This window comes from Delphinus delphis, chromosome 1 (assembly GCF_949987515.2).
Source record: "Delphinus delphis chromosome 1, mDelDel1.2, whole genome shotgun sequence".
Taxonomy (NCBI): domain Eukaryota; kingdom Metazoa; phylum Chordata; class Mammalia; order Artiodactyla; family Delphinidae; genus Delphinus; species Delphinus delphis.
The window spans coordinates 162,533,989-162,557,496 of record NC_082683.1 but is presented as its reverse complement, the minus strand read 5'-3'; the positions used below and the strand labels follow the sequence as shown (position 1 = coordinate 162,557,496).

Sequence of the window (23,508 nt, the reverse complement as noted above, 5' to 3'; positions counted from 1 at the left end):
GAGGAGGATGTGGTCTGTCTTCCTAGCCATGTGGATGCTAATTTGTCCTGATGTGGGCTCTTTCCTCTGGGCTTAAAGGGTGCACAGGAATCACTATATTTATGATTTAATTAGGGAAATTGAAGTATCCCAGCCACCTGTCTTCTCCTGATCCAGGAGGAATCTCATTATGATCACATCGACCGCAACCAAATTGCCTCAGTAATGACGCACTGGGAGATGCCACAGCTGTGTTCAGAGTGGCTTCAGAAATCGCAGAAGTCTCTGCAGGAAAGGGGAGGCGGCACTTAGTGTGTTAGGCGAGCATCATCACCTGTGCAGCCCCGGAGCATCTTCCTTTGGCAGCGAGCCACACTCTGGAGCTAGACTTGGGCATCTTGAAAAGTCTTAGCCCGGGGGCACTGCTGGTGTCTAATTGAGTGGGAAGATTGCTTCCTCTAAATACAGCCACTTTAGAAAAATAAAACCAATGGGCAGAGAACTTCCCCACCTCACACACTAATCAGGCACACATGCTCTTCGCGGCTTGAATGGGAAGCCCTCCCCGGGGACCCGACCGCAGCCTTTGGATTCACGAGCATGTGGTGCCCGTTCTGCGGTTTGACTGTCTTATAGGGACACAGAGGCTGCAGGAAAAAGTACAGAAACCTGTGCTGGGCTGAGAGGGAAGCTGAGCCCATGCTGTGTGCTGGGAAAGTTCAGTTAAGAGCAAATAACTATGACAAGGTAGATGGAGAAAAGCTCAAAGCTCTTTTTTTCCTTTCAATTTTATTGAAATATAACTGACATACAGCAGTGTATTTAGTTTAAGCTGTATAGCATAATGACTTGACTTACATATATTGCTTAATTGCTTAATTGGTTAACATCCATCATTTCATACAGATACAAAAGAAAAAAAGTGATGAAAATTTTGGGGTTTATTCACTTAGCAGCCTTCAAATATGCCACACAGCAGTGTTAGCTATAGTCATCACGTTGTACATTACATCCCCAGGAATTGCATCTTATGACTGGAAGATTGTACCTTTTGATCGCCTTTATCCAGTTCCCTCTCCAGCTCTGATTACCACAGATATGAGTTGGTTTTGTTGTTCTTGTTTTGTTTTGTTTTTAGATTCCACATGTAAGTGAGATCATACAGTGTTTGTCTTTCTCTGACTTATTTCACTTAACACAGTGCCCTTGAGGTCCATCCATGTTGTTGCAAAAGGCAAGATTTACTTCTTTCTTATGGCTGAATAATATTCCATTATATATGTGTATACCACAACTGCTTTATCCATTCATTTGTCAATGGACACTTAGGTTGTTTCCATGCCTCGGCTATTGTAAAAACTGCTGTTATGAACATGGGGGTGTAGATATCTCTTCAACATAGTGATTTTGTTTCCTTTGGCTATATCCGGAAGTGGAATGATGGATCATGTGGTACTTCTATTTTTAACTTTTTGAGGAACCTCCATACTGTTTTCCACAGTGGCTGTGTCAATTCACATCCCCACCAACAGTGCACCAGGGTTCCCTTTTTTCCCACAGCCTCATCAGCACTTGTTACCTCTTTTCTTTTTGAGGCTAGTCATTCTAACAGGTGTGAGGTGATATCTCATTGTGGGTTTAATTTGCATTTCCCTGGGGATTAGTGATATCGAGCACCTTTTCAGGTACCTGGGGGCCATCTCTATGTCTTCTTTGGAAGAATGTCTGTTTTCCTCTGCCCATTTTTAATTGGCTCATTTGGTGTTTTGCTGTTGAGTTGTATGAGCAGAAACTTGTTAGGGAAAGCCACTTGAGTGAGAACATGGAGGTCATGACTGGGAGGGATCTGTGGTGGGTTCTGCCTCCTCTACTAGGGGCTGAATGTGGGGCTTCTCATGTTCTTTCAGCAGAAAATCTAACCTCCCCTCTCTTTTCTTTCCCATGCATCCTGATAGAGGGAACGGCTGAGGAACATCGAGCGCATCTGCTTCCTTCTACGAAAGGTCAGTGCAAGCACCCGGTGACGGAATTTGGATGGTCACGTGGTCACGGTGGTCACACAGTGGGAGGGGCTGGTGAGGCTCAGTGCCTGCTTCGGTCCTGTCTCCCCACAGAGGTGAATGGTGGCGGGGGAGGAGGAGGTGGGAGCACGTTATCACTTCTTCGGAAACCTCCAGAGACAGGAGGAGCTAATTAAAAGGGATGGCCATCAGTCAGTGTCAGGACAGCACTGGATATTTGCAAGTGCCCTCTGGTTGGATTTAGAGGTTCTTTATCTTTGCATGATGATGGATGGCATTTACAGCTGATGTTGCCTCACAGCCTTTGTTCCTGTCTGATGCGGGGCTCAGAAACGCTCCCACCTTGGCTCAGCCAAGTTTTTAACTGGTTGTTGGGTTTCCTTTGAGGTTTCAACCTGCCACTCAGCTTTGCGGTTTGATTGACAGCATCATCAGGAGTGTCGGAGGGGTGGGAAGGGAGATGTTATTAAAGCGGGAACCAAGCATTTAGAGTTGCTCTGAATGGCTGGGCAGTAGGTCACAGCTGCCCTCAATGCATTCAGGAAGCACACGTGTGCATGCATATTCACGTGTGCATGTGCAGCTCAAGTTTAGTATTTAGCAGGACTCTGTGGCGTAGCTGGGGTACCTCTGTGGCAGAGAGACCAGTCTGCCACGCTCCGGTAAGGAAAGCGAGTACTTTTTTGCAGCAAAGTGTGGAGAACAGCAACTTGCATGTAAAACTAACAGTATCCATTGCCTTGAGCCAAAGGACATCCCCGATCTCTGTTCAGAGCAGATGCGCTACAGGTCATAGGAAAGCCACCTGTCAACCCAAAAGAAGTTTTTGAGCCTTATGTGAATAGGAGAGAAACCAAATGCCATGCCAAAAATTGATGGAAGGGAAACAATTTTGCAAGCATTTGAAATCTTTTCTATATTTCAATTAATGATACCTTTCCTTGGGAGAGAGAGCTTGATCAAGAAGTCAATGATTTTTCTAGCTAATTACTTGTCCTTTAATGTTTTCCAAGAGACTCAGTATGTCATAGTTCCACATCTTTGTCACAGTGGGGAAGTAAGCTCAGATAATGAAAGTACTAGTGATCCGAGGAATAAAAAATGATTAAGAAAATAGCACATGACATTTGGTATTAAGGGAACTTCATGAATTTGTAAATTATTTTCCCAGATAATGTCTCGGACACCAATAACCTGCTCCAGCTGTCACTTCCCTAGACTCTAGTTTGTTCTTTAAGACTGACACCCAAGTGTCTTTCACACTGCAAGTTGCCCTTTTTTCCCCATTTTGAATGTACCATCCTGAATTCTCTGGCAGAGCAATAACCTGCGTCCATCACATTTGAGCTTTGCTCGTTTTTCTGTGTTGCTTGACCACTGACTCTAGCCAGACAGCAGGCAATGGCCTGTGGCTGCCTCTGCCAAGGTCCTACTTTACTGTCCTGTGCTACACGGTAAATCCTGTTACTTAACCTATTTTGTGTAAAGGAGTTTGTATCTGCTAATCCCATGGTCCTCATTTGTCCTTCCCCTCCTCCCTCTCCCCTTTGGAAACCAGACATCTATTTTCTATGTCTGTGAGTCTGTTTCTTCTGCTTTGTATATAGATTCATTTGTCTTATTTTTTAGATTCCACATAGAAGTGATTTCATTTAGTATTTCTTTCTCTGTCCGACTTACTCAACTAAGCATAATATTCTCCAGGTCCATCCATGTTGCTGCAAATGGCAATATTTCATTCCTGTTTTATGACTGAGTCATATTCCATTGTATATATACATACCACATCTTCTTTATCCGTTCATCTGTTGATGGATATTTGGGTTGCTTTCGTGTCTTGGCTACCGTAAATAGTGCTGCAACTAACATTGGGGTGCATGTATCTTGTGGAATTATAGTTTTGTCCGGGTATATGCCCAGGACTGGGATTGCTGGATCATATGGTAGCTCTATTTTTAGTGTTTTAAGGAACCTCCATACTGTTCTCCATAGTGGCTGCACCAGTTTACATTCCCACCAATAGTGCAGGAGGGTTCCCTTTTCTCCACACCCTCTCCAGCATTTATTTTTTGTAGACTTTTTGATGATGGCCATTCTGACAGGTGTGAGGTAATAATACCTCATTGTAGTTTTGATTTGCGTTTCTCCAGTGACATTGAGCATCTTTTCATGTGCCTATTGGCCATTTGTATGTCTTCTTTGGAGAAATGTCTATTTAGGTCTTCTGCCCATTTTTTGATTGTTTTTTTTTTTTGTTGTTGTAGTTATTGAGTTGTATGAGCTGTTTGTATATTTTGGAGATTAACTCCCTGTTAGTTGCATCGTTTGCACATATTTCCTCGCATTCCATAGGTTGTCTTTTTGTTTTGTTGATGGTTTCCTTTGCTGTGCAAAAGCTTTTAAGTTTGATTAGGTCCCATAATAGTCTTTTCATTTCTTCATTTCAACAGTGTCCATGTCATGGCACAAAACTTATATTTACCACATGTAGTCCTTACATCATATTTGTATTTTTAAATCAAATTTAACTCTTTATTGTACTCCTTACGACACAGAAGGTCTCTAGCCTACAGTTTCCATCCCATTCCTTTCCTCTGTGTTTATGCCCTCTCCCCTCTTTGTAGTCTGTATTTTAACCTTACAAATAAGTTCTCAAGCCAGTTCTGGTTCCTTGCACTGGAAGAGTGGTGGAGTGGTGATGTATACAGGCTTCTGCTGCTTCCTGCCTGTGCCCTGATTATCTGTGTAACCCTCAGTGTGACTCTGAAGTGGGGGTGATAAGTACAGCACCCTCCTCGTGGAGTTGTGAGAATTAAATGAGATAATACATGTGCGTCTAGCTCATCAATGCTCGGCACGTACTAAATGTTATTGTTATTATTATATGACACTTAGCTGATACCTAAAACTTCCTGTAACATCCCCGAGCACACCCGTGGTGCTGAAGGAAGCTGAGGTAATCCTCCGCTGGCGGCAGCCCCCTTAGCACCTCCTCCCATTTTCTTGGGGAACTGTCATTTGACGTTTGAGCAGAGTCACGGGGCAGGAAGGCCTGGGCCTCCTCTCTCCTGGCTCATTTTGAATGGGCTTCTGAGTTCAGTTTCCCAAGCTGTGAGCACGTACTGGGGGCGGTGGAGAGGGCTGATGGACTTCGTTAGCATCACCACCTTCTGGGAACTGTACCTTCCAAGAAATTTCTTGGAGCTCATCTCCTAAACACCCCAGAATGCGATGCATCTCAGCAGCTGATTGTTGTTAAACCACCTCCTCAGCTTTCTCGGGAGAAAGGAAGGGATTTTCAAAGTGGATCCATTTTTAGCTCTGTAATTATCAGAAAATGTGTTCTCTGGGTGATTGTCTGAACTGCAGGATTCTTGTGTCTATTTGTGCTCATGATTCATTCCTTCATGGCGAGAGCCACTTGCCCCTTGTGCTGTGCTCCCCACTGGGCATGCTGTCACTCTGAGGGTCGCTGTCAAGTGCGGGTTTGGGAGCGTGGAGAGCGTGGAGAGCAGACGTTGGTTAGATGGCTGCTCTCGGGCACGCGAAAGGTCCTTGTCCGGAGGACACTGTCTAGGGGTCTCCTGTTGCGTCTCCAAGTTCAGGCAATGGTTAGAGGAAGAGAACTTAAGTGAGAGCCGCAGATTGGCATGAGAATAAAGAGAAACTTTCTTCATAAGCAGCTGTCCTCTAACCTTGAGGTTGGTCGTCCTGGGGGCTAAGAAATGTTCCCCTCCCTTAGGCGGAGTTAGACAGCCTGATGTCTGCGATGGTTTTGAGTTAGACGGAGCCCGCCTGAGAGGGGCGACTTAGTTGCATAGTTTGGGATGTCCCTTTGGTTTGACAAATCTGTGATTCTCCATTTCGCACCCTGATTTCCCCGAGAGTGTGTCCAGTCTCACTGCAGGTTTTCTGACAGTGGTGGATATAAAAAGCTCTAGTGTGTGGATAATTTTCGCTCTCTTCATTGAGCAGTTGCAGTGGGACAAGAAAGAGGACGATGAGTGGGTTGGGGGTGAGGGTGACGGTGACGGTGTTGAGTCCCTTGGGGAGGTATAACCAGTCTGGGGGCGGGGGGGCCAGGTGCTCCAAGTTTAATTCTGGAGAGAACAAGGCAGTGGTAAGGCCACGAGTGTAATCACTGATGGCCACAAATGCCCCTCCCCATTTCACGCTTATCAGAACCACACATCTGTCTTAGGGGAGGCATCACGCTGTGAAGTGAAGCTGAATGGTGTGAACCTGGTTGCACTGCAGAAATTCCGCGATGTGCTTCTGAAAGCAGGGCCTGGGGCATCTGGGGAATGGATATGACACTTCTATAGTGTAAAGTCAGTTTGCTAAGTAGGAAGATTGCATTATTGTTCCCAATTCTTCACCCTCCCCCGTATCCAGGACTGGCTATGTAATTTGCAGGGCCCAGTTAAAAATGAAAATGTGGGGCTCCATGATGAAAGGTTATTAGGAATTTTACGAAGCTGACAGCAGAGGATTCAGCCAAAGGTGGGACCCTTCTGAGCGTGGGACCCAGGTGCATCTGCACAGGTGACATGTCCCTGAAGCCGGCCCTGCCTGTATCCATGACCTTTGCTTATGATTTTGCAGTTCCTCCTGAGAGAAGCAGAGTACATTTCCTCTCCCTGCTGATGGAGGGCTCTGCCATGTGACGGGATGTGTCCACCGGAATGTGGCTGGGCTTGTGTGTACTGAGGCCTTAAGAGTTACTGGGTGTTTCTGCTCCTTTTCTTGCACTTCTGACATCATCAAGGCCAGCCCTCTGGTGCAAGGAGCATGAGAGGCAGGGGATACAGACCTGAGGCCACCTGTAGCTCAGAGCCAAGCACACTAGATCAGGTGACCCCCAGTCAACCTCTAGATGCATGAGCAAGTATAAATGATTATTGTTTTAGGGCACCGAATTTTGGAGTGATTTGTTATGCAGCATTATTATGGCAATAGCTAACTGATACTATAAGCATCTGCCACTTTTATAAGGGGGAAAATCTTTTTTTTTTTTTAGAGAGATTTTATTCTGTGCCAGAGATCAGCCATTTGCTGACTCTACAAATTTATAAAATAGACAGTTTCAAAGTCTGTTCCAATTTCTTTGACCTAGGAGGAAGCTATTAAATACATTTATGTACCAGAACCTAGAGAAAGACTCATGTCACTTTGGAGCACACAATTTGTTGTGCATTAACTGCTGGGAGAATGGTGACGACGGTGCCTTTTCTCTAATTATTGGCACTCCCTGCCACAAGGGATTGGCTTGACTTCTGGTCTTTTTAGCCGTTAACGCAGTTCTTCCTGCAGGGCTCTGGAGGGAATGGTCTCTTTTCATGGAGAGACATAATACAGGGAAAAGGGACACAAAAAGTCAGAGGCAGTTGTATGGAATGCCTTTGAGAGGCCATCCTTGACTCAGAAGTTTTCCAGATCAGAATTCTCTGTGGCTTGGGGAATTGCTAAGGCGTGACAATGCTGCTTACTTTTCCTGAGTGACTACTGTATGCCTTTGAAAGGATTAACTCTTTTAATCCTCACAACATTTCTATGAAGTAGTCATGATTAATAGCCCCACTTAAAAGATGTGTCATATTTCATAAGCTGGTAGAGCTGGGATTTGAAGGCAAGTCTGTTTGAACAGAGTCCACATTTTCAATCACCACATGAAAGGGGAAATTGTTGGTTCGCTTTGAAACATGCTCCTTAAGGACCACTACTACAGCAATATTGCTCAGCTATTTTAGAGGGAAGATACAAATACCAAAGCTACAGAGGGCTTCCGGGACCCTATAATATGCTTGGCTCACCGTCATGGGGCCAAGTGGATTCCTTTAAGGCTCTTTTCTAATTCTATTTAATTTCTTGGTGGGATGGTTCACCCCTAGAGGGAATGTTTGAAGAAAAGTAAAAATATCCTGCAATAAAACTTGCATAGTTCAGAAACCATGTCTCACGTATAATTTATCTACAGATGCTTTCTGTGGCAAACTCCTTGTTAGTCAGAGGGAAAGATGGGACATTTTACTCACTGTGTAAATAGTGATGCTGTCACGGGGTGGCTGAACCAGAAGCCAGAGGAGGAGCCCTGTCCTCGCTTCACTCCACTCCCGAGGCTGCAGCAGGAGAAACCGAGGACTTCACAACAGCTGCCTTACGTGTGGGCTCTGGCCTCTCACTCGAATCTGGGGAGCTGGTTGGCCCTATCCTTATTAGTTCTCCATTGCCATGATATCAGCGACTCAGGACAACTACGATTTATCTTTCTCATGAGTCCATGGGTCATCTGGTGGTTCCACGGATCTTGCCTGGGCTTATAGGGAGAAGGGGGTGTTCTTCTGGTCTTAGCTGGGGCTCATTCAGGTGTCTGGCAGGCAGCAGACCGTAAGCTAATCTAGGATGGCCTCAGCTGGGATGGGCCATCTCATTCTCCAAAGACTAATCTAGACTTGTTCTCATGGTGTCATAGAGAAGCAAGAGAAGAAGTGGAAATACACAAGCACTCTTCCAAGCTTTGGTTTGCATCAGATCTATTAGTGTCCTATTATTGGCCATAGTGAGTCACATGGCCAAGCCCAGGGTCACAGTGGGAGGGACTAGAGTTACAGGGCAAAGGGTGTGGATACAGGGAGACCATTAATGGGTACCATGAATGCCATCAATCTACCATATATTTGTAGGAGAGGGATGAGTTATCACCTTGCTCCTGTTAGAATGGGGATGAGATAGCAGATGCTAGTGAGGATGTGGAGAAAAGGGATTCCTTGTGAACTGTTGGTGGGATTGTAAATTGGTACAGCCCCCTGTGAAAAACAGTATGGAGGTTCTTCAAAAAGTTAAAAATAGAACTTCCATGTGATTCAGAAATTCCACTTCTGGGTATATATCCAAAGGAAATAAAAGCACTATGTTGAAGTGATGACCTGCACCCCCATGTTCATAGCAGCTTGTTTTTTTACAATAGCAAAGACATGGAAACAACCTAAGTGTCACTGACAGATGAATGGCTAAAGCACTTGTGATATATATATTTCAGACATAAAAAAGAAGGAAATCCTGCCATTTGTGACAACATGGCACTGTGCTAAGTGAAATAAGTCAGGCAAAGACAAATGCTGTATGATCTCACTTACGTGTGGAATCTAAAAATAAAATAATAAGAATAACAAAACAAACTCATAAAAAAGAGATCAGATTTTTGGTTATCAGAGGGGGAGAGGGAGTTTGAAGAAGGTGATCAGAAGGTACACACTTCCGGTTTATAAGATGATTAAGCACTAGGGATGTAAGGTACAGCACGATGACTGCAGTTAACTGGTATATGCTATATTTGAAAGTTAGGAAAGTAAATCCTAAGAGTTCTCATCACAAGGAAAAAAACATTTTTCTTCTTCTTTTGTATCTATATGAAATGATGGATGTTAACTAAACTTATTGTGGTAGTCATTTCACAGTATATGTAAGTCAAATCATTATGCTATAGGCCTTACATTTACACAGTGCTGTGTGTCAATTATATCTCAATGAAACTGGGGGAAAAAGCCTCAGAGGTTGGAAATTTTGCAGATTTTCTCTAGGATGGTGACATAGACTCTTAGATGTGTGGGTCTACACCTCTGTGGTGGTACTTGCAACACTGCATCATTGTCTCTTTGGATGCCTGCCTCTCCCATTAGTTTGTGAGTTCCACGAAGGAGGAACCCAACGTCTTATTCATCTTTGAATTCCCAGCACATAGTGGGACATAAGGTTGATGTTCACTATATGATTAGGAGATGAAACGCTAGAACTGGAACAGAACTTGGAGGTCATCTAGCCAGATCCCTCCTTTTCAGAGGGGAAATTGAGACCAGAGGGCTAATGGTGAGGTGATACCAGAACCAGGGTGTCCTGGGCTGCTTGTGCAGCTCGGCCACCGTGTCCTTCTCAGAGACTGGGGTCACTGCAGCTGAACAGAGCTCGACTCAACAGCAAGCTCTCTGGAGACAGGGACCATCCCTTCCTTGTTCACCAGTGTGTCTATAGGACCAAGCGCAGTGTCTTTCAAGGAGTAACATTTCCCCCATCCCTACCCCCTATCAGTGGCCATTTCACTGTGAGTAGCATTTACTATGCATGAATTCTGTCTTTCCTCCCTGGGTACTGATCTCAGAGGGACAGCAGTAAGCGGTCTTGAAGAGACATCTTAGTTCCCTGCCCAGGAATTGAACCTGGGTAGCCTGGGTGAAAACCAGGAATCCTAGCTGCTAGTCAACCAGGGGCTAGAGGCTAGAAGCAAAGTTCCCTGGCTCTTGCCCCGTTTGAAAGCAAAAATGTTTCATGGAGGCAAAAACTGCAAAAACAGGTACAAAATTTATTATTAGAGACACAGCACAATAAGTGGGAGAGCACACAGAGAAGGTTTGTTTATTTCATACAGAAGCAAGGCAGAAATACACACCTGGAGAGAAGGACTTTGGGCGCCCTCTCTAATGAGAGGTGATTTAAATCACTTATGTAGGACAGTCCTTCCGGGTCTTTGTTTACCTTTGGCCAATTATCTCATTTCTTTTCCCACATCTGACCTGTTCTAAGACCCTCCCCAACATGCGTGAGCAACTTTTTGCTAAGGTGGATTCCACCGCAGAGGCCTGTAGGGATATGTCCACACTTATTATGGGGTGGTGCCTCTTCCGTTTTTCCCTTCCCCAAGGAACCTTCCTGCGCACGTGCAGACAGGGAAGTTTTCCTTGACCTCAGGAGTGGTCATCTCACCTCTTTACTCCAGCAGAGCTCAGCTTCTGCCACCAGCTTTGTCTTTGGAGTGTCTGGGGAAAACAAAGCTTCAATTTTGCTCCGCTTAACAAACACCAGCAGTCCAGCCCAGGGGTCCATCTATCTCCTACCTCAGTACAACCCCAGAGCAAGTTGGCATCTGATAGGCCTGGGAATAAGGCTGCACATCTTTATATTGTGGAGTTCCAGGCAAATATTGTGGAAAAGATTGACAGAGAAAGACCAAGCATCGGATGATATCCCTTTCATAGAGAATCTTTAAAAAATGATACAAATGAACTTATTTATAAAACAGAAACAGACTCACAGACATAAAGAGTGAACTTATGGTTACCAGGGGGGAAACGGGGAATAGATTGGGAGTTTGGAATTGACATGTACACACTGCTATATTTAAAATAGTTAACCAGGACTTCCCTGGTGGCGCAGTGATTAAGAATCCGCCTGCCAATGCAGGGGACACAGGTTCGATCCCTGGTCCGGGAAGATCCCACATCTTCCCAGACCAGGAAGGCAACTAAACCCGTGTGCCACAACTACTGAGCCATGAGCCACAACTACTGAGCCCGCATGCCCCAACTACTCAAGCCTGTGCGCCTAGAGCCCGTGTTCCACAACAAGAGAAGCCCGCACACTGCAACGAAGAGAAGCCCCCGCTCACTGCAACTAGAGAAAGCCCATGTGCAGCAACAAAAACCCAACACAGCCCAAAGTAAATAAATATATAAATAATTTTTTTAAAAGGTGCTTTAAAAAATAACTAAATAAAAAAAACAAAATAGATAACAAACAAGGACCAACTGTATAGCACAGGGAACTCTGCTCAATATTCTGTAATAACCTAAATGGGAAAAGAATTTGAAAAAGAATAGGTACATGTAGATGTATCACTGAATCATTTTGCTGTACGCCTGAAACTAACACAACATTGTTACATAACTGTACTGCAATATAAAAGAAAAATTAAAAAAGAAACAAAATAAGTAGTTCTCTAGTGCAAAGTGGTCTCTTTTAGGTGGATTCATGGGGGGCAGGCCCTGCTTGGGCAATATTATCATCTGCAGCAGAATTCCAAGTGTGAGGAGAGTTCCCTAAACCTTCCTCCAGTGACTACTCTACATGTCCTCCTGTCATGACAACTATACAGAAATCTTAGTTCCTTCCCATCATAAGAGGTGGTCTCCTTAGTACTGTAAGTATTCAAGGACTTTATTTTTATAATTCTGACTATCTGTGAGCAGCTCTGAAGCTCAGCCACATGTAGTAATCTGCAGTAAATCGGCATCGTGAATTTGAACCCTGCATGTTTTGAGGCTAGTGGCATGAACGAGCCCAGTCAGCTGCCTAGCACCCTCATCTTAACACGCTTCGTTGTTCTCCACTCATTATTGTACATCCAGGAGTTCTCATCAGTAGCTCAGAGAGAGCACTTAGAATTTACTGTGAAACTTTGCTGCCTTTATTGTGAAAAATCATATGCTAGGATAGTGTCAGGAAGTGGCGAACGGTAGAGTTCACTGTTCTGTTGTGTTTGTCATTAGTGGCACTGGTGGTTTCTAATCGTTACGCATCTCAAAATCCCCCATGGAGATTTTCCACTATACATCTGCTTAAGAAACACTTCCAGAAATTCTGCTCTAGTAGGGAGGGTCCAGTATTTAGAAAATGCCCATATGTGCTTCTCATGGGTGGCCAAGGTGGGGGAACACTGTGGGAAATATCTGGTGAGCTGGGTAGTTGGTGAATGTGCTGGTGATTCATAAGCAGCTCCCCAAAAGATTCCCCAGGATCTGGAGAATTGAGTCTGCTGAGGGAGAGGGGAAAGGGAGAAGAGCTTCAACCCATAGAGGCTGGCAGTGGGCGGGCAAATACGGCCAGCTGCCGACTCCTTTGTGGATTGCCCAGGAGTGCTGAGCCCTGGGCTTGAGGAACGTCTCCCCAGCCTGCTCCGTCCTGGCTGTGTGTGGAGGGAGCATCTTCCTGACTCATGGCATGATGGAAGCTTGTGCCGGTCAGCTTCACAAAGGAAGTCCAGAGGCCCTTGTAGTGGTGGAGGAAGAAATCCTGAAACCATGATTGACCTTAGGGTGCATCATTGAGAGTGGTCCCCAACTTTGACTCTGCCTCACATCACATCTGGACAGGTTATTAAAAATACAGATTCATGGGACTTCCCTGGTGGCGCAGTGGTTAAGAATCTGCCTGCCAATGCAGGGGACACGGGTTTGAGCCCTGGTCCGGGAAGATCCCACATGCCACGGAGCAACTACGACCATGCGCCACAACTACTGAGCCTGCGCTCTAGAGCCCATGAACCACAACTACTGAGCCCACTGGCCACAACTGCTGAAGCCTGTGTGCCTAGAGCCTGAGCTCTGCAACAAGAGAAGCCACCACAATGAGAAGCCCACACACCACAATGAAGAGTAGCCCCCGCTCGCTGCAACTAGAGAAAGCCCATGCGCAGCAACAAAGACCCAATGCAGACAAAAATAAATAAATAAATAAGTTAAAAAACAAACAAAAAAAACCAACTTAAAAAAAAATACAGATTCATGAATGCCCACCCCCTGTGATGCTTAATTTTATATGTCAAATTGGCTGGGCCATGGTGCCCAGGTATGTGGTTGGACATTATTCTAGATGTTTCTTTGAGGGTATTTTTTGGATGCGATTAATGTTTAAATTGGTGGACTTTGAATAAAGCAGATTACCCTCCATAAGGTGGGTGGGCCTCATCCAATCAGTTGAAGGTCTCGATGGAACAAAGACTGACCTCCCCAAATAAGAGGGAATTCTGCAGGAAATGGCCTTCAGACTTCAACTGCAAGGCTGGCTCTTCCTGGATCTCCAGCCTGTTAGCCCCCATGCAAAATTTGGCCTTCCAAACCACTACAATTGCCTGAGCTGATTCCTTAAAATCTCTTTCTCTCTCTATCTCTCTCTCTATATATATATGTCTATATCTCTGTGTATCTATAAGCACACACATACATGCATCCTGTTCGTTCTGTTTCTCTGGAGAATCCTAACATATCCCCATCAATCCTGGGAAGTTCAGGTTCAGTAGGTCTGTGGAGGGGCCCTGGGCCTGCTGTGTAACTGAATCTCCTGTGAGTTGGATAAAATGATCTGCCTTCACCAAATGGTAAATATTTGCTCCAGGTCACTCAGCTCATGGGTCTGGTTCCAGAGCCCATGCTTACTCCCCTTCTCTCTTGCTGCTTCCGTCCATAGGAGCTGGTAACTTTGCACACCTTTTGTAGAGCTTCTGTTGACCCTAGCGGTCAGTCTCTACAGGCGGCTAACCAAGAGACTGACGACACTCAGTTTCCCCTGTAGTCTTCACAGACTGTGTGGGCCAGAAGAAGGAGGCTGGTTAACTTAACCGCATTCATCGGCAAAGCAGATTCTCACAGCAGGACCTAAGCAGATTTATGGACTCTCAGTAGTTTTGCTATGAGAAATCGCCAAGTCATTGACTGTTCTGACAGAAATCGTTTGCTCTTCTGTCACACCTTTTTCCCCTCCTTAATATACAAAGGAACTCCAGGTATTCTAGGACGTGATGGAGGCAGGAAAGCGTATTGGGATATGGGTTCCACTGTGAGTAAAAGATACAAGGGAGCCTGCGCTGTCTGGGGGGGAGCCCGTCCAGGCTGAGGGTGGGATGGGAGGGGGACCCTGCCTGCCAGGGTTGTCTGGGGACCCAGGCTCCTCCTGCCCTCAGAGCTCTGCCATCGTTAGGGCATTTTCTTGTCCATGTGGTCCATGAGGGCGTCACACCATGATGTCCTTTCAAGCAGCAGGATGGAGGGGGAAGAGGAAAAGGGCCGTTTCCGTGAAGGATGTGACCCAGAAGCTGCACACATCACTTCCGCTTAACTCATCAGCCAGGTCGTAGGCAAATGGCCACATCTGGTCTTTTGTGCTCAGCTCCAAATTGAGGATTTTATTCCATAGAGATGGTGGGTGGACGCTGGATGACAGCTGCAGGCCTTGGTCTCAGGGAGGAATTCAGTCAGCAGAGTGGCCAGGGCAGGGCACCCAGCCACCGATGTGCACCCCAGAACTCCAAGGGCAGTGTGAGGTGGCCAGTGGGGATGGCGGGCAGAGAGACTAGGCACTAGAGGTTGAGGTGATGTCTGATGGTACCTGGAGGAGCCTGGGCATGGTCGAGGGTGGAGAAAGGAGCTGGGGAATCCTGGGTGCTGGTCTTGGCTTCCGATGGGAGCCAATCTGAATTTCTTCATTCGTTCAACTGGAGTTCCTTTAGACCTGCTATGTACATAGTCCTGTATTATGTGCTGATGTGTGTGTGTGTGTGTGTGTGTGTGTGTGTGTGTGTGGTGTCAGTTGTGAAGACCTCCATTCAGCTAAAGGGGGTCTCGTTTTTCTCTCTGATTTCCTTCCCAAGAATTTCAAAGCTCTGATCACACAATATCTTGTATTACAGTCACTTGTACACATTATCTTCCACAGCTGTGTTCTTGAAGGTGGGGATCCTGTCCTCCTAATTTTTGTATCTGCTGCGTTGCCTAACGTGGTATCTGATTCATGTTAATTAGCTAAATGTATTGGTGAACATGAGCCTGGCAACCACACAATGACTTGGATTATGAGTTTCATAATGTGTGTGGCAGAATTATCACTGCTGAGCATGGGATTAAGGCAAGTGAAGGAAACCAAAGAAAGGGCCATGGCAGGTGTGATGTGCTGTGTCTTAGCAGAGCACCTTCACTGCCCAGAGGGTGAGCATGGGAATGGATGTAGTTAGAGGGCTGGTCTTCAAGCTTGGCTGTACCTTGGAATCACCCGGGGAGCTTAAAAAGTACTGTTTCTGGATCCCACCCCCAGAGTTTCTGTTTCATTGGTCTGGAATGCAGCCTGGGCATTGGTGGGGGTGGAGGGGAGGTTTGAAAAACTCCCTAGATGATTCTAATGTGTAGCGAGGCTGCAGATCACTGAGTTGGAGGGTAGGGCAGGCTTCGGCAATGCAGGTGGGGAGGCATTTTCCTTTTCTCGGTCCCCCGGAGTATGATTTAGAGAGCCGTAATTTTCTAAATGGTACCAGAGTAAAAGCAATAATTTACCAGCGGGTGCCCAGGTGAACTGAAGGAATGAGCGCCTGACTTCCTGCTTCCCAGGGGATGGTCAACCCAGCAGGTGACTCATTGCAAGTAATCGGCAGACAACTTGTTTTTCCGGTGGGAGGTTTGCTCCTAGATGCTCCCTTTTCCAAAATGTGATGAGAAGTAAAAATTCTGTTTTTCGACCCCCCAAATGCCCACCCTTTCAGATACTCAATTCTTACCCTTTCTAAATTGCTGAAAAAGCAAGAAACATTTCTGGGTCACGTTTCTGGGCCACAAAATATGCCAGTATTACCAAATCCTGATGGCCTCTTATTCCCTGTAGCATTGGCCAGTCTCTGTCTCTCCCAACAATTGGAACCGGGTACCAGCCTCTACCCAGGCAGGGAGCCTGAGAGCCCTGCAACTCAGATGAGAACTCCTACGGGCTCCCGGCTTGCGCTGAACTAATTCCGATGCTCCAGATGTATCTTCTCCCCACGGCATAGCTGTATTGCGGCATTACCATGCCGGTTCCATTCGCAACTTGTATGTGGTTTGTTATTCTTTAAGCAGTTTGGGGCATCGGGCCTCCCCCAGCACAGCGTTTCACTGGCTCTGATTCCTAAGCTGTCTCTATGGCACAGACAATTACGAAACACATGGGGTTTTGTTTCATTAGGATAAAACCCGGCCGTAGACAAGAAAATGCACTGAATACGTTAAATGTGCTATACAAATGCAAAATGCCGTTATTATAAAGGGACAGAAAAAGCCATACTGTTCCCTTTCTGCGTCTGCTAAATGGTCAAAGCAGTGATGAAATTCTGGAAGACAGTGATCACCGATTATAGCACAGGGAGGTGGGCGGGCAACACACAGCAAGAGCAGCTCTGCTACTGTGGCCTCTTTACTGGTGATATCACTGCTGTTACCACTCAGTGCATCAGCATAAAGTGGCACCAGTGCCACTGGTGTCCTGGTAGAAACTAAATAACGGAGCCACTTAGGCAAGGTTCCTGCCTTCGGGAATGTGTACGCTGTTCAGATGACGTCAGCAGGACGGACTGATAAAACGACCGACAGTGCATTTTCTGCGAGGGTCTGTATGATGCTCTTTGTATAAACTAGACTTTAATACACACACGACTGTGGTACTTCAAATGCTTTCTGATAGCGGTGATGCCAACTGTTAATAGAGACCAAAAGCGATGGACGTTGGGTTGTTTTCAAACACTTGACATTTGTGTTATTCAAGTTATTGATAAAGTACTTCAAGCCCAAATATTCTGGACTTTAAAAGGAAGGAAGTGTGGGAGGGGAAAGTCAGAGGTATGATTCTTTGTAAAATGTTTGTTTTCCTTAGTCGACTATAAAGTCGGTGAGGGCAGGGTCTGGGTATCTTGTTCACCGCTTCTCATTTTACCTAGAAAATAGCATCTATTCAGTAACTCTTTGCTGGCAGAGTGGCTGAATGTGCTCTGCACTTTACCCGCAGTCTCTGATTTATTCTTACACCAACTCTGTGAGGTGAAGATGGGGAACTGAGACCCGAGGGCTTGCGTCACTTGCCCAGGTCACTCAGGGTAGTGAGAGCTGGGTCTGGATTCAAATCACTCTGACTCCCAAACTCCTGCCCTTATGTCTCCAGGCACTAGGGATTAGAAGCATGTTTCTTTGCATTTCCCAGGACAGTTCCATACTCTGAGTTTTGCAGAGCACACTTGGACACAAACCTCTAACACACTGGCATCAGACGATCCACTGTCAGCCACGTGCATGTGCGTGTCTTGCACTTCTCCAGTCTGACTGTCAGAAGGAGGTGAAGAGGTTTTGACTAAAGGCCTCTTCTCAATTTTAAGAGGCTGTTGGGAAACGGAGGCTTGGGAGAAAGAACCTACAGAAGACACTGTACCCTCTAGTGCTGGTACCCTTGGGATCTGTGTTAGTCCGCTAGGGCTGCTGTAACATAGTAGCCACGGGTTGGGTGGTTTAGACAACAGAAATTTATTTCCCCACAGTCTGGAGGCTGGAAGTCCAAGATTAAGGTGTCAGCAGGGTGGGCTTCTTCTGAGGCCTCTCTCCTTGGCTGGCAGATGGCCACCTACTTTTTGTGTCCTCACATGGTCACCCCTCTGTATATCTGTGCCATAATGTCCTCCTCTTATAAGGACACCAGTCATATTGGATCAGGGCCCCTTCTAATGACGTGATTTAACCTTAATTACTGCTTTAAAGACCCTCTCTCCAAATACAGTCACATTCTGATTTACTGGGGGTTAGGGCTTCAACGTATGAATTTTGGGAGGCGGGGGCAGGGGGGGACACAATTCAACCCATCACAGGATCCACGCACCAGGGAAGAGTTTTTATGGAAATGACATCCCCTTGGTTAGGAGCAGGGATTGGCCTTACCTTGGATTCTACTCCTTGGCAAATAGCAAACAAGAGTGAAGAGTGAGCCCCTGGGTTTAGATTTCAGGAACATTTTCTTATCATCCACGGGTGGAATCTGGTGAAAGAGAAGGCAAGACTCTGATTCTTTGTGTTGGATTTTATTGCATGTTTATCAGAATAAAGAGCGAACATATTCTGAGCAAAGCCTGTGAAGAATTGCTCCCATCATTCTCCAGGAGAGATGGTCTGAGCAAAAGGGACAGAGCCTGGCCTCTTCATGCTGTCACACCCCTTGCAGGGAGCAGCGTGTGAAGCCAGTCACCCAGGCATAGACAGTTGACTCAGCGCACGTGGGACGAGCCTGGGTCATTCATCATTCTAATTAGCCCTGGCTCCTCTCTCCCCAGCAGGCCCAGGGTCAGGACCAAATCGAGGTATGTGTTGTGAGCTTGTGCAGAAGGGCCAATTGCTAAGGTGGACTGAAGTTATATAATTATCGTAACTATTTTTGTTTATAGGACATCCTTTCCCAGGAGAGAAGCACTTCCCTTCCCAGGCATTTCCCTGCCCAGAAGTTGTCACTTCGTAGCAGGACGGCATGATCCATTCTGGGGCTGGAGGAAGTAATAAAGAACACCGCCCACCCATAGGGCCGTGCAGGCTGCACAAAAAGTCATTATATGCATGGCTCCAGGGAAGGTCGACACGAGGCTCCTTCTGCAATGCAGACAGTGACAAGGGGGCTTGGGTTCTTTTTCTTTGCTGGGAGAGGTGAGCTTACCTAGACGTAGAAGGTTGGTCCTTAGTGGCCTAGGAAAAGATTTTACCATGACAACAATGTTTATTAAGTTACTGCATGTGGCGTAGAATATGCCAGACGTTGTGCCAAGAGCTTGAATGGGTCATCTCACTTAATGCTCGTCTCTGACGTGGATGCCGTTATGATGTGGGCATCACTGTGGTCCCCTTTCACCGATGAGCATGTGGAGGGCAGAGGGGTTAAGGAGCTGAGGCTAGTACGTGCAAAGCCAGGATTTGAATCTGGGTTGTCTTACCCCAGAGCTTGCTCTTTGGGTTTTCTTCATTAATTATTATTATTTTATTTTATTGTTTTTTCCGTACACGGACCTCTCACTGCCGTGGCCTCTCCCGTTGCGGAGCACAGGCTCCCGACGCGCAGGCGCAGCGGCCATGGCTCACGGGCCCAGCCGCTCCGCGGCACGTGGGATCTTCCCGGACCGGGGCACGAACCCGTGTCCCCTGCATGGGCAGGCGGACTCTCAACCACTGCGCCACCAGGGAAGCCCTTCATTAATTATTTTAATTGTAGAAGTAGGATGTCCTTGTCTTAACTAGAAAGTGATGCTCAGTTAATGTGAAGAAAATACTAATAAGCCCCCAACCCCTCTCTATTCCTGACTCTCTGACATAACTCATGTTAAAAGCTTGGGTCTCTGCCCTGTTCCTATCTCCATGCACAAACACAGACAAATGTACACACACGTGTGTATGTGCATACACTCAGAGTTGGCCTTTTGTTTTTTTCCCAATAATTGGAAAAAATTTTCCTATAACTTTTCCCTCCACATACCATTTCATTATGGACACCCCTCTCTAGATCAATATAGTACTAGAGATCTAACTCTTTTAAAAATAACTGCACAAACTCTCATAATATTCCATAGTACACACAATTGAGTCAGTCATGTCCATATTTATGGACATTCTTTCTGTTTTCAGTTTTATTTGGCCCCTATCAGTAACCCTGCAATAAACACCTTTGTGTGTTTATATCCTAGGAGTGTGGGGTTATCGGGTTAAACAGTATATGAATTTGTACTTCTTAAAAATTTGCCGGATTACTTTCCCAAAAAGGTTGCAGCAATCTGTGTTCCCACCGATGGTGTAAGAAGGTGTCTGTTTCTGACATCGTCCTCACCATGGTGGGGCGTTATTGGGGAGCCCTCCCCGCCTCACTGTCTGCAGGTACAGCCCCGGGAAAAATGCAGAGCTCAGCGGTCGGGGAGTTGTTCTCATAGACCCGAGTTTCTCTGTCTTGGAAGCACACTTGAATCTCCTGGGGAGATTTAAAAAATCTCGGTGCAGGGGCCCCATCCACAGAGAGCCTCTCTTAATTGGTCAAGGGGGCACAGGCAGCGGTGTTTGCAAAGCTGCCCAGGGGATTCTAATGGTCCGCCAGGGTGGAGAGCTTTTGAGAGCGATCCTGCAGACACCAGGGTCCTTCCTCACTTCCCTTTCTCTTTCCCTCACTCCCTCACCACTCACCCCTAACCCTAACCCTAACCCTAGCCCTAACCCCCTCATTGCCCTTTCTCTTCCCCTCATCCCTTCCTCCCTCCTCGGGGCCCTCTCCTCGCAGGTCAGGGGAGTCTTTACTGGAAGCTGCAGGTACTATCCCTCCGCCAGCAGCCTCTCACTCACTGTCCTGGTCCCACAGAAGCACACTGGTTGGAAGGGCTGACTTTAGCCCTTGCAGCACGTGCCCTGCTGGAGAGCCTTCAGGACCTTGGACGGCTGATGCTCTTGCGAGAGCCTCCTGGCTCATGCCGGTTTGGGGCACTGTCTCCGGGAGAGAAGGGGCTGTGCATCACTCTTTCAGGACCAGAGAAGCGTGGAAACGCCCCCACTCCTGCTGCGTTGGTGAAGTCATTTTCATCCCACGGTCTGCAGACCTTCCGTCCTTCCACCTGGCACCCCACCCCTGGTTCCCTGCAGTGTGTGCACTGGTGTGACCCGCACAACTGCCCCCAGAATAGCAGCCCAAAAGCCCTCACTCTACTGTAGGTATACAGACCACCTGCAAAGTCTAATGCCCCGGAACTTCAGCCTCTTTCATGGCCTGATGGGTACACAGCTCTTCACTGCCATCCAATGCTTATCCTGAGACAGAACATTTAGAGTGCCCCACAGGCTGCTGTGGGGAGCCTGCAGACCAGCAGCGACCCAGGTGTTTTATACACAGGGCGTGTGTGTGTTTGTTTGGTGGCGGGGGTGTGTCCGTGCCGGCGCTTACCTCGTTCTGCCTAAATGCCCGCTGGGTGTTGACCCAGCCCATGGCTGGATGGGACCAGCAGAGTCCTGCAGAGCTGGGAGATAGGTCATATGTATGAAAATACTAGGAATGGTTTTGCTTCATGAAAGAGGATGAGCTTCTGGACTTCCCTGGTGGCGCAGTGGTTAAGAATCGGCCTGCCAATGCAGGGGACATAGGTTCCATCCCTGGTCTGGAAAGATCCCACATGCCGTGGAGCAACTAAGCCCATGCACCACAACTACTGAGCCTGCGCTCTAGAGCCCATGAGCCACAACTACTGAGCCCACATGCTGCAGCTACTGAAATCCGCGCGCCTGGAGCCCGTGCTCCGCAACAAGAGAAGCCACCGCAATGAGAAGCCCGCACACCGCAACGAAGGGTAGCCCCTAATCACTGCAACTAGAGAAAGCCTGTGCGCAGCGATGAAGACCCAACGCAGCCAAAAATAAATTTAAAAAATAAAATAAAAATTTAAAAAGTGAGATATCTTTAAAAAAAAAAAAGAGGACAAGCTTCTTTCAGGAAACAAATTCCTTCAGAAACTCTATTCTTAGCTCCAGAACTGGTTAGGATACTTGAAAGAGGCAAGCAGGCAGGTAAAGACACCTGTGATGTTGGAAAATCTGTAGCTGGCCATCACCGTTGTCAGGCCCACATAATTATTAACCACGGTATCGACCATTTGCAAAACGCTCTTTAAGGCACTGTTTTTAAACTTAGCTGCACATTGGAATCACTTGGGGAGTTTTAAGAAATTTTGATGCCTGAGTCCCATCTCCAGAGATTCTGACTTAATTCGTTTGGAATAAATCCTGGGCGTCAGGATTTTTAAAACTTCCCCTGGGCGATTGTAATACGCAGCCAAGTTTGAGACCCTTAGCCAAGCAGGGTTCAGCATTCAGGTTCATTACTGCATGTAAGTGCCCTGTGTGGCCTGACTGCTGAGGTCAGCGGGGCGGGGGATTGAATCCCACCTTGGCCCTGCCCCTCCCCTCCCTAGTCAGGGCGGGGCACAGACCCCTGGTCATTAGCTCCCCCCATATCTCCTGGCACCCCCAGCTGTTGGAAAAGCCTTTGAGCAGCTGGGATGCGTAGGCTTTTAGAGATCAGAGGTATTTCCAGCTCCAACAAGAAACAGGGCAGTGGTTTTCATTCTTGCCTGAACCAAGCGCCTTCTTGGCAGTGTTCATAAAATGCTGGGGCGCAGTCCCCACCCTCTGAGGTTTGCACATGGGAACTTAAAAAAATTTTTTTCGGGGAGAGGGAGAAATGTCAAATGTAAGGGGATGTTATACTACTCTTAAAGTAGTATAATGAATACCTAAATAGCTTTCACCAAGATTCATCCCTCGCCACATTTGCTGTGTCTGTTCTCCCCTCCCCTCCCAGGTATGGAGCACACACTCTTTCTTTGGCTGGACCATTTAGTTGCACATATTGTGATTCTCCACCCCTAAGTACAGTTCCCAACATCACCACACTACCATGATCACACTCAAGGACGTTGTCATAATAATGTTATCTGAATGTCGTTCGTAGTCGCATTTCCCCTATGTCCCCAATCATGTTCTTTATGGTTTTTAAAAAACATCCAGGACCCAACCAAGTATCATACACTGCATTTAGGTGCCATGTTTCTCACTTTCTCCTTTAATCTAGAACAGTCTCTCCACTTTTCTTTTTCATGACACTGGCGTTTTGAAAGTGTCTCTGAATGTGGGTAGTTTTCTAAAGTTCCCCAGGTATTTCCCATGGGCAGCAGCAGGGTTGAGAAACCCTGCATCAGAGGACTGTGCATGGTGTTTTCCCCACAGGAATATTTCTGTGGGGGAACCCTGGGGGCTGCCCCTTCCTGCTTCTCAGTCCTCAGAGCGGGCTGCCCTGTTTGCTCTTTGGACAGCCTTCTACGCGCAGCACAGCCCTGACCCTGCCGTGATTACTTTTAATTGATCTAGAGTCACAGGCCCCTCTGATCATTACCTTCTCTGGTTGCCCATCACCTTCACCTCCTCCTCTCCTCTCCCCGCCAGCATCTCCTGTGCCCATTCTGTTTTTTGTGCTGGATCTTCAGGATTTTGAGCCCTCCATACTAATTGCTTGAGGCAGCCTCACAGAGGTGGGCAGGGCAGGGGTGGCATCTGCTCTCTCAGCAGCAGCTGCGGTGGGTGGTGCAGAAGGCTCTGTGGAGGGGGTGATCCTTCTGAGG

General features: G+C 46.8%; 1 protein-coding gene across 1 annotated transcript in view; it reads left to right on the top strand.

The window, feature by feature from the left end:
• Positions 1–23,508, top strand: part of CNIH3 (cornichon family AMPA receptor auxiliary protein 3) — a 282,314-nt gene that overhangs the window by 210,048 nt on the left and 48,758 nt on the right. The window contains exon 3 of the mRNA XM_059997753.1: positions 1,935–1,982. Coding sequence (XP_059853736.1) covers positions 1,935–1,982 — 48 coding nt within the window. The remainder of the gene's footprint in view (positions 1–1,934; positions 1,983–23,508) is intronic.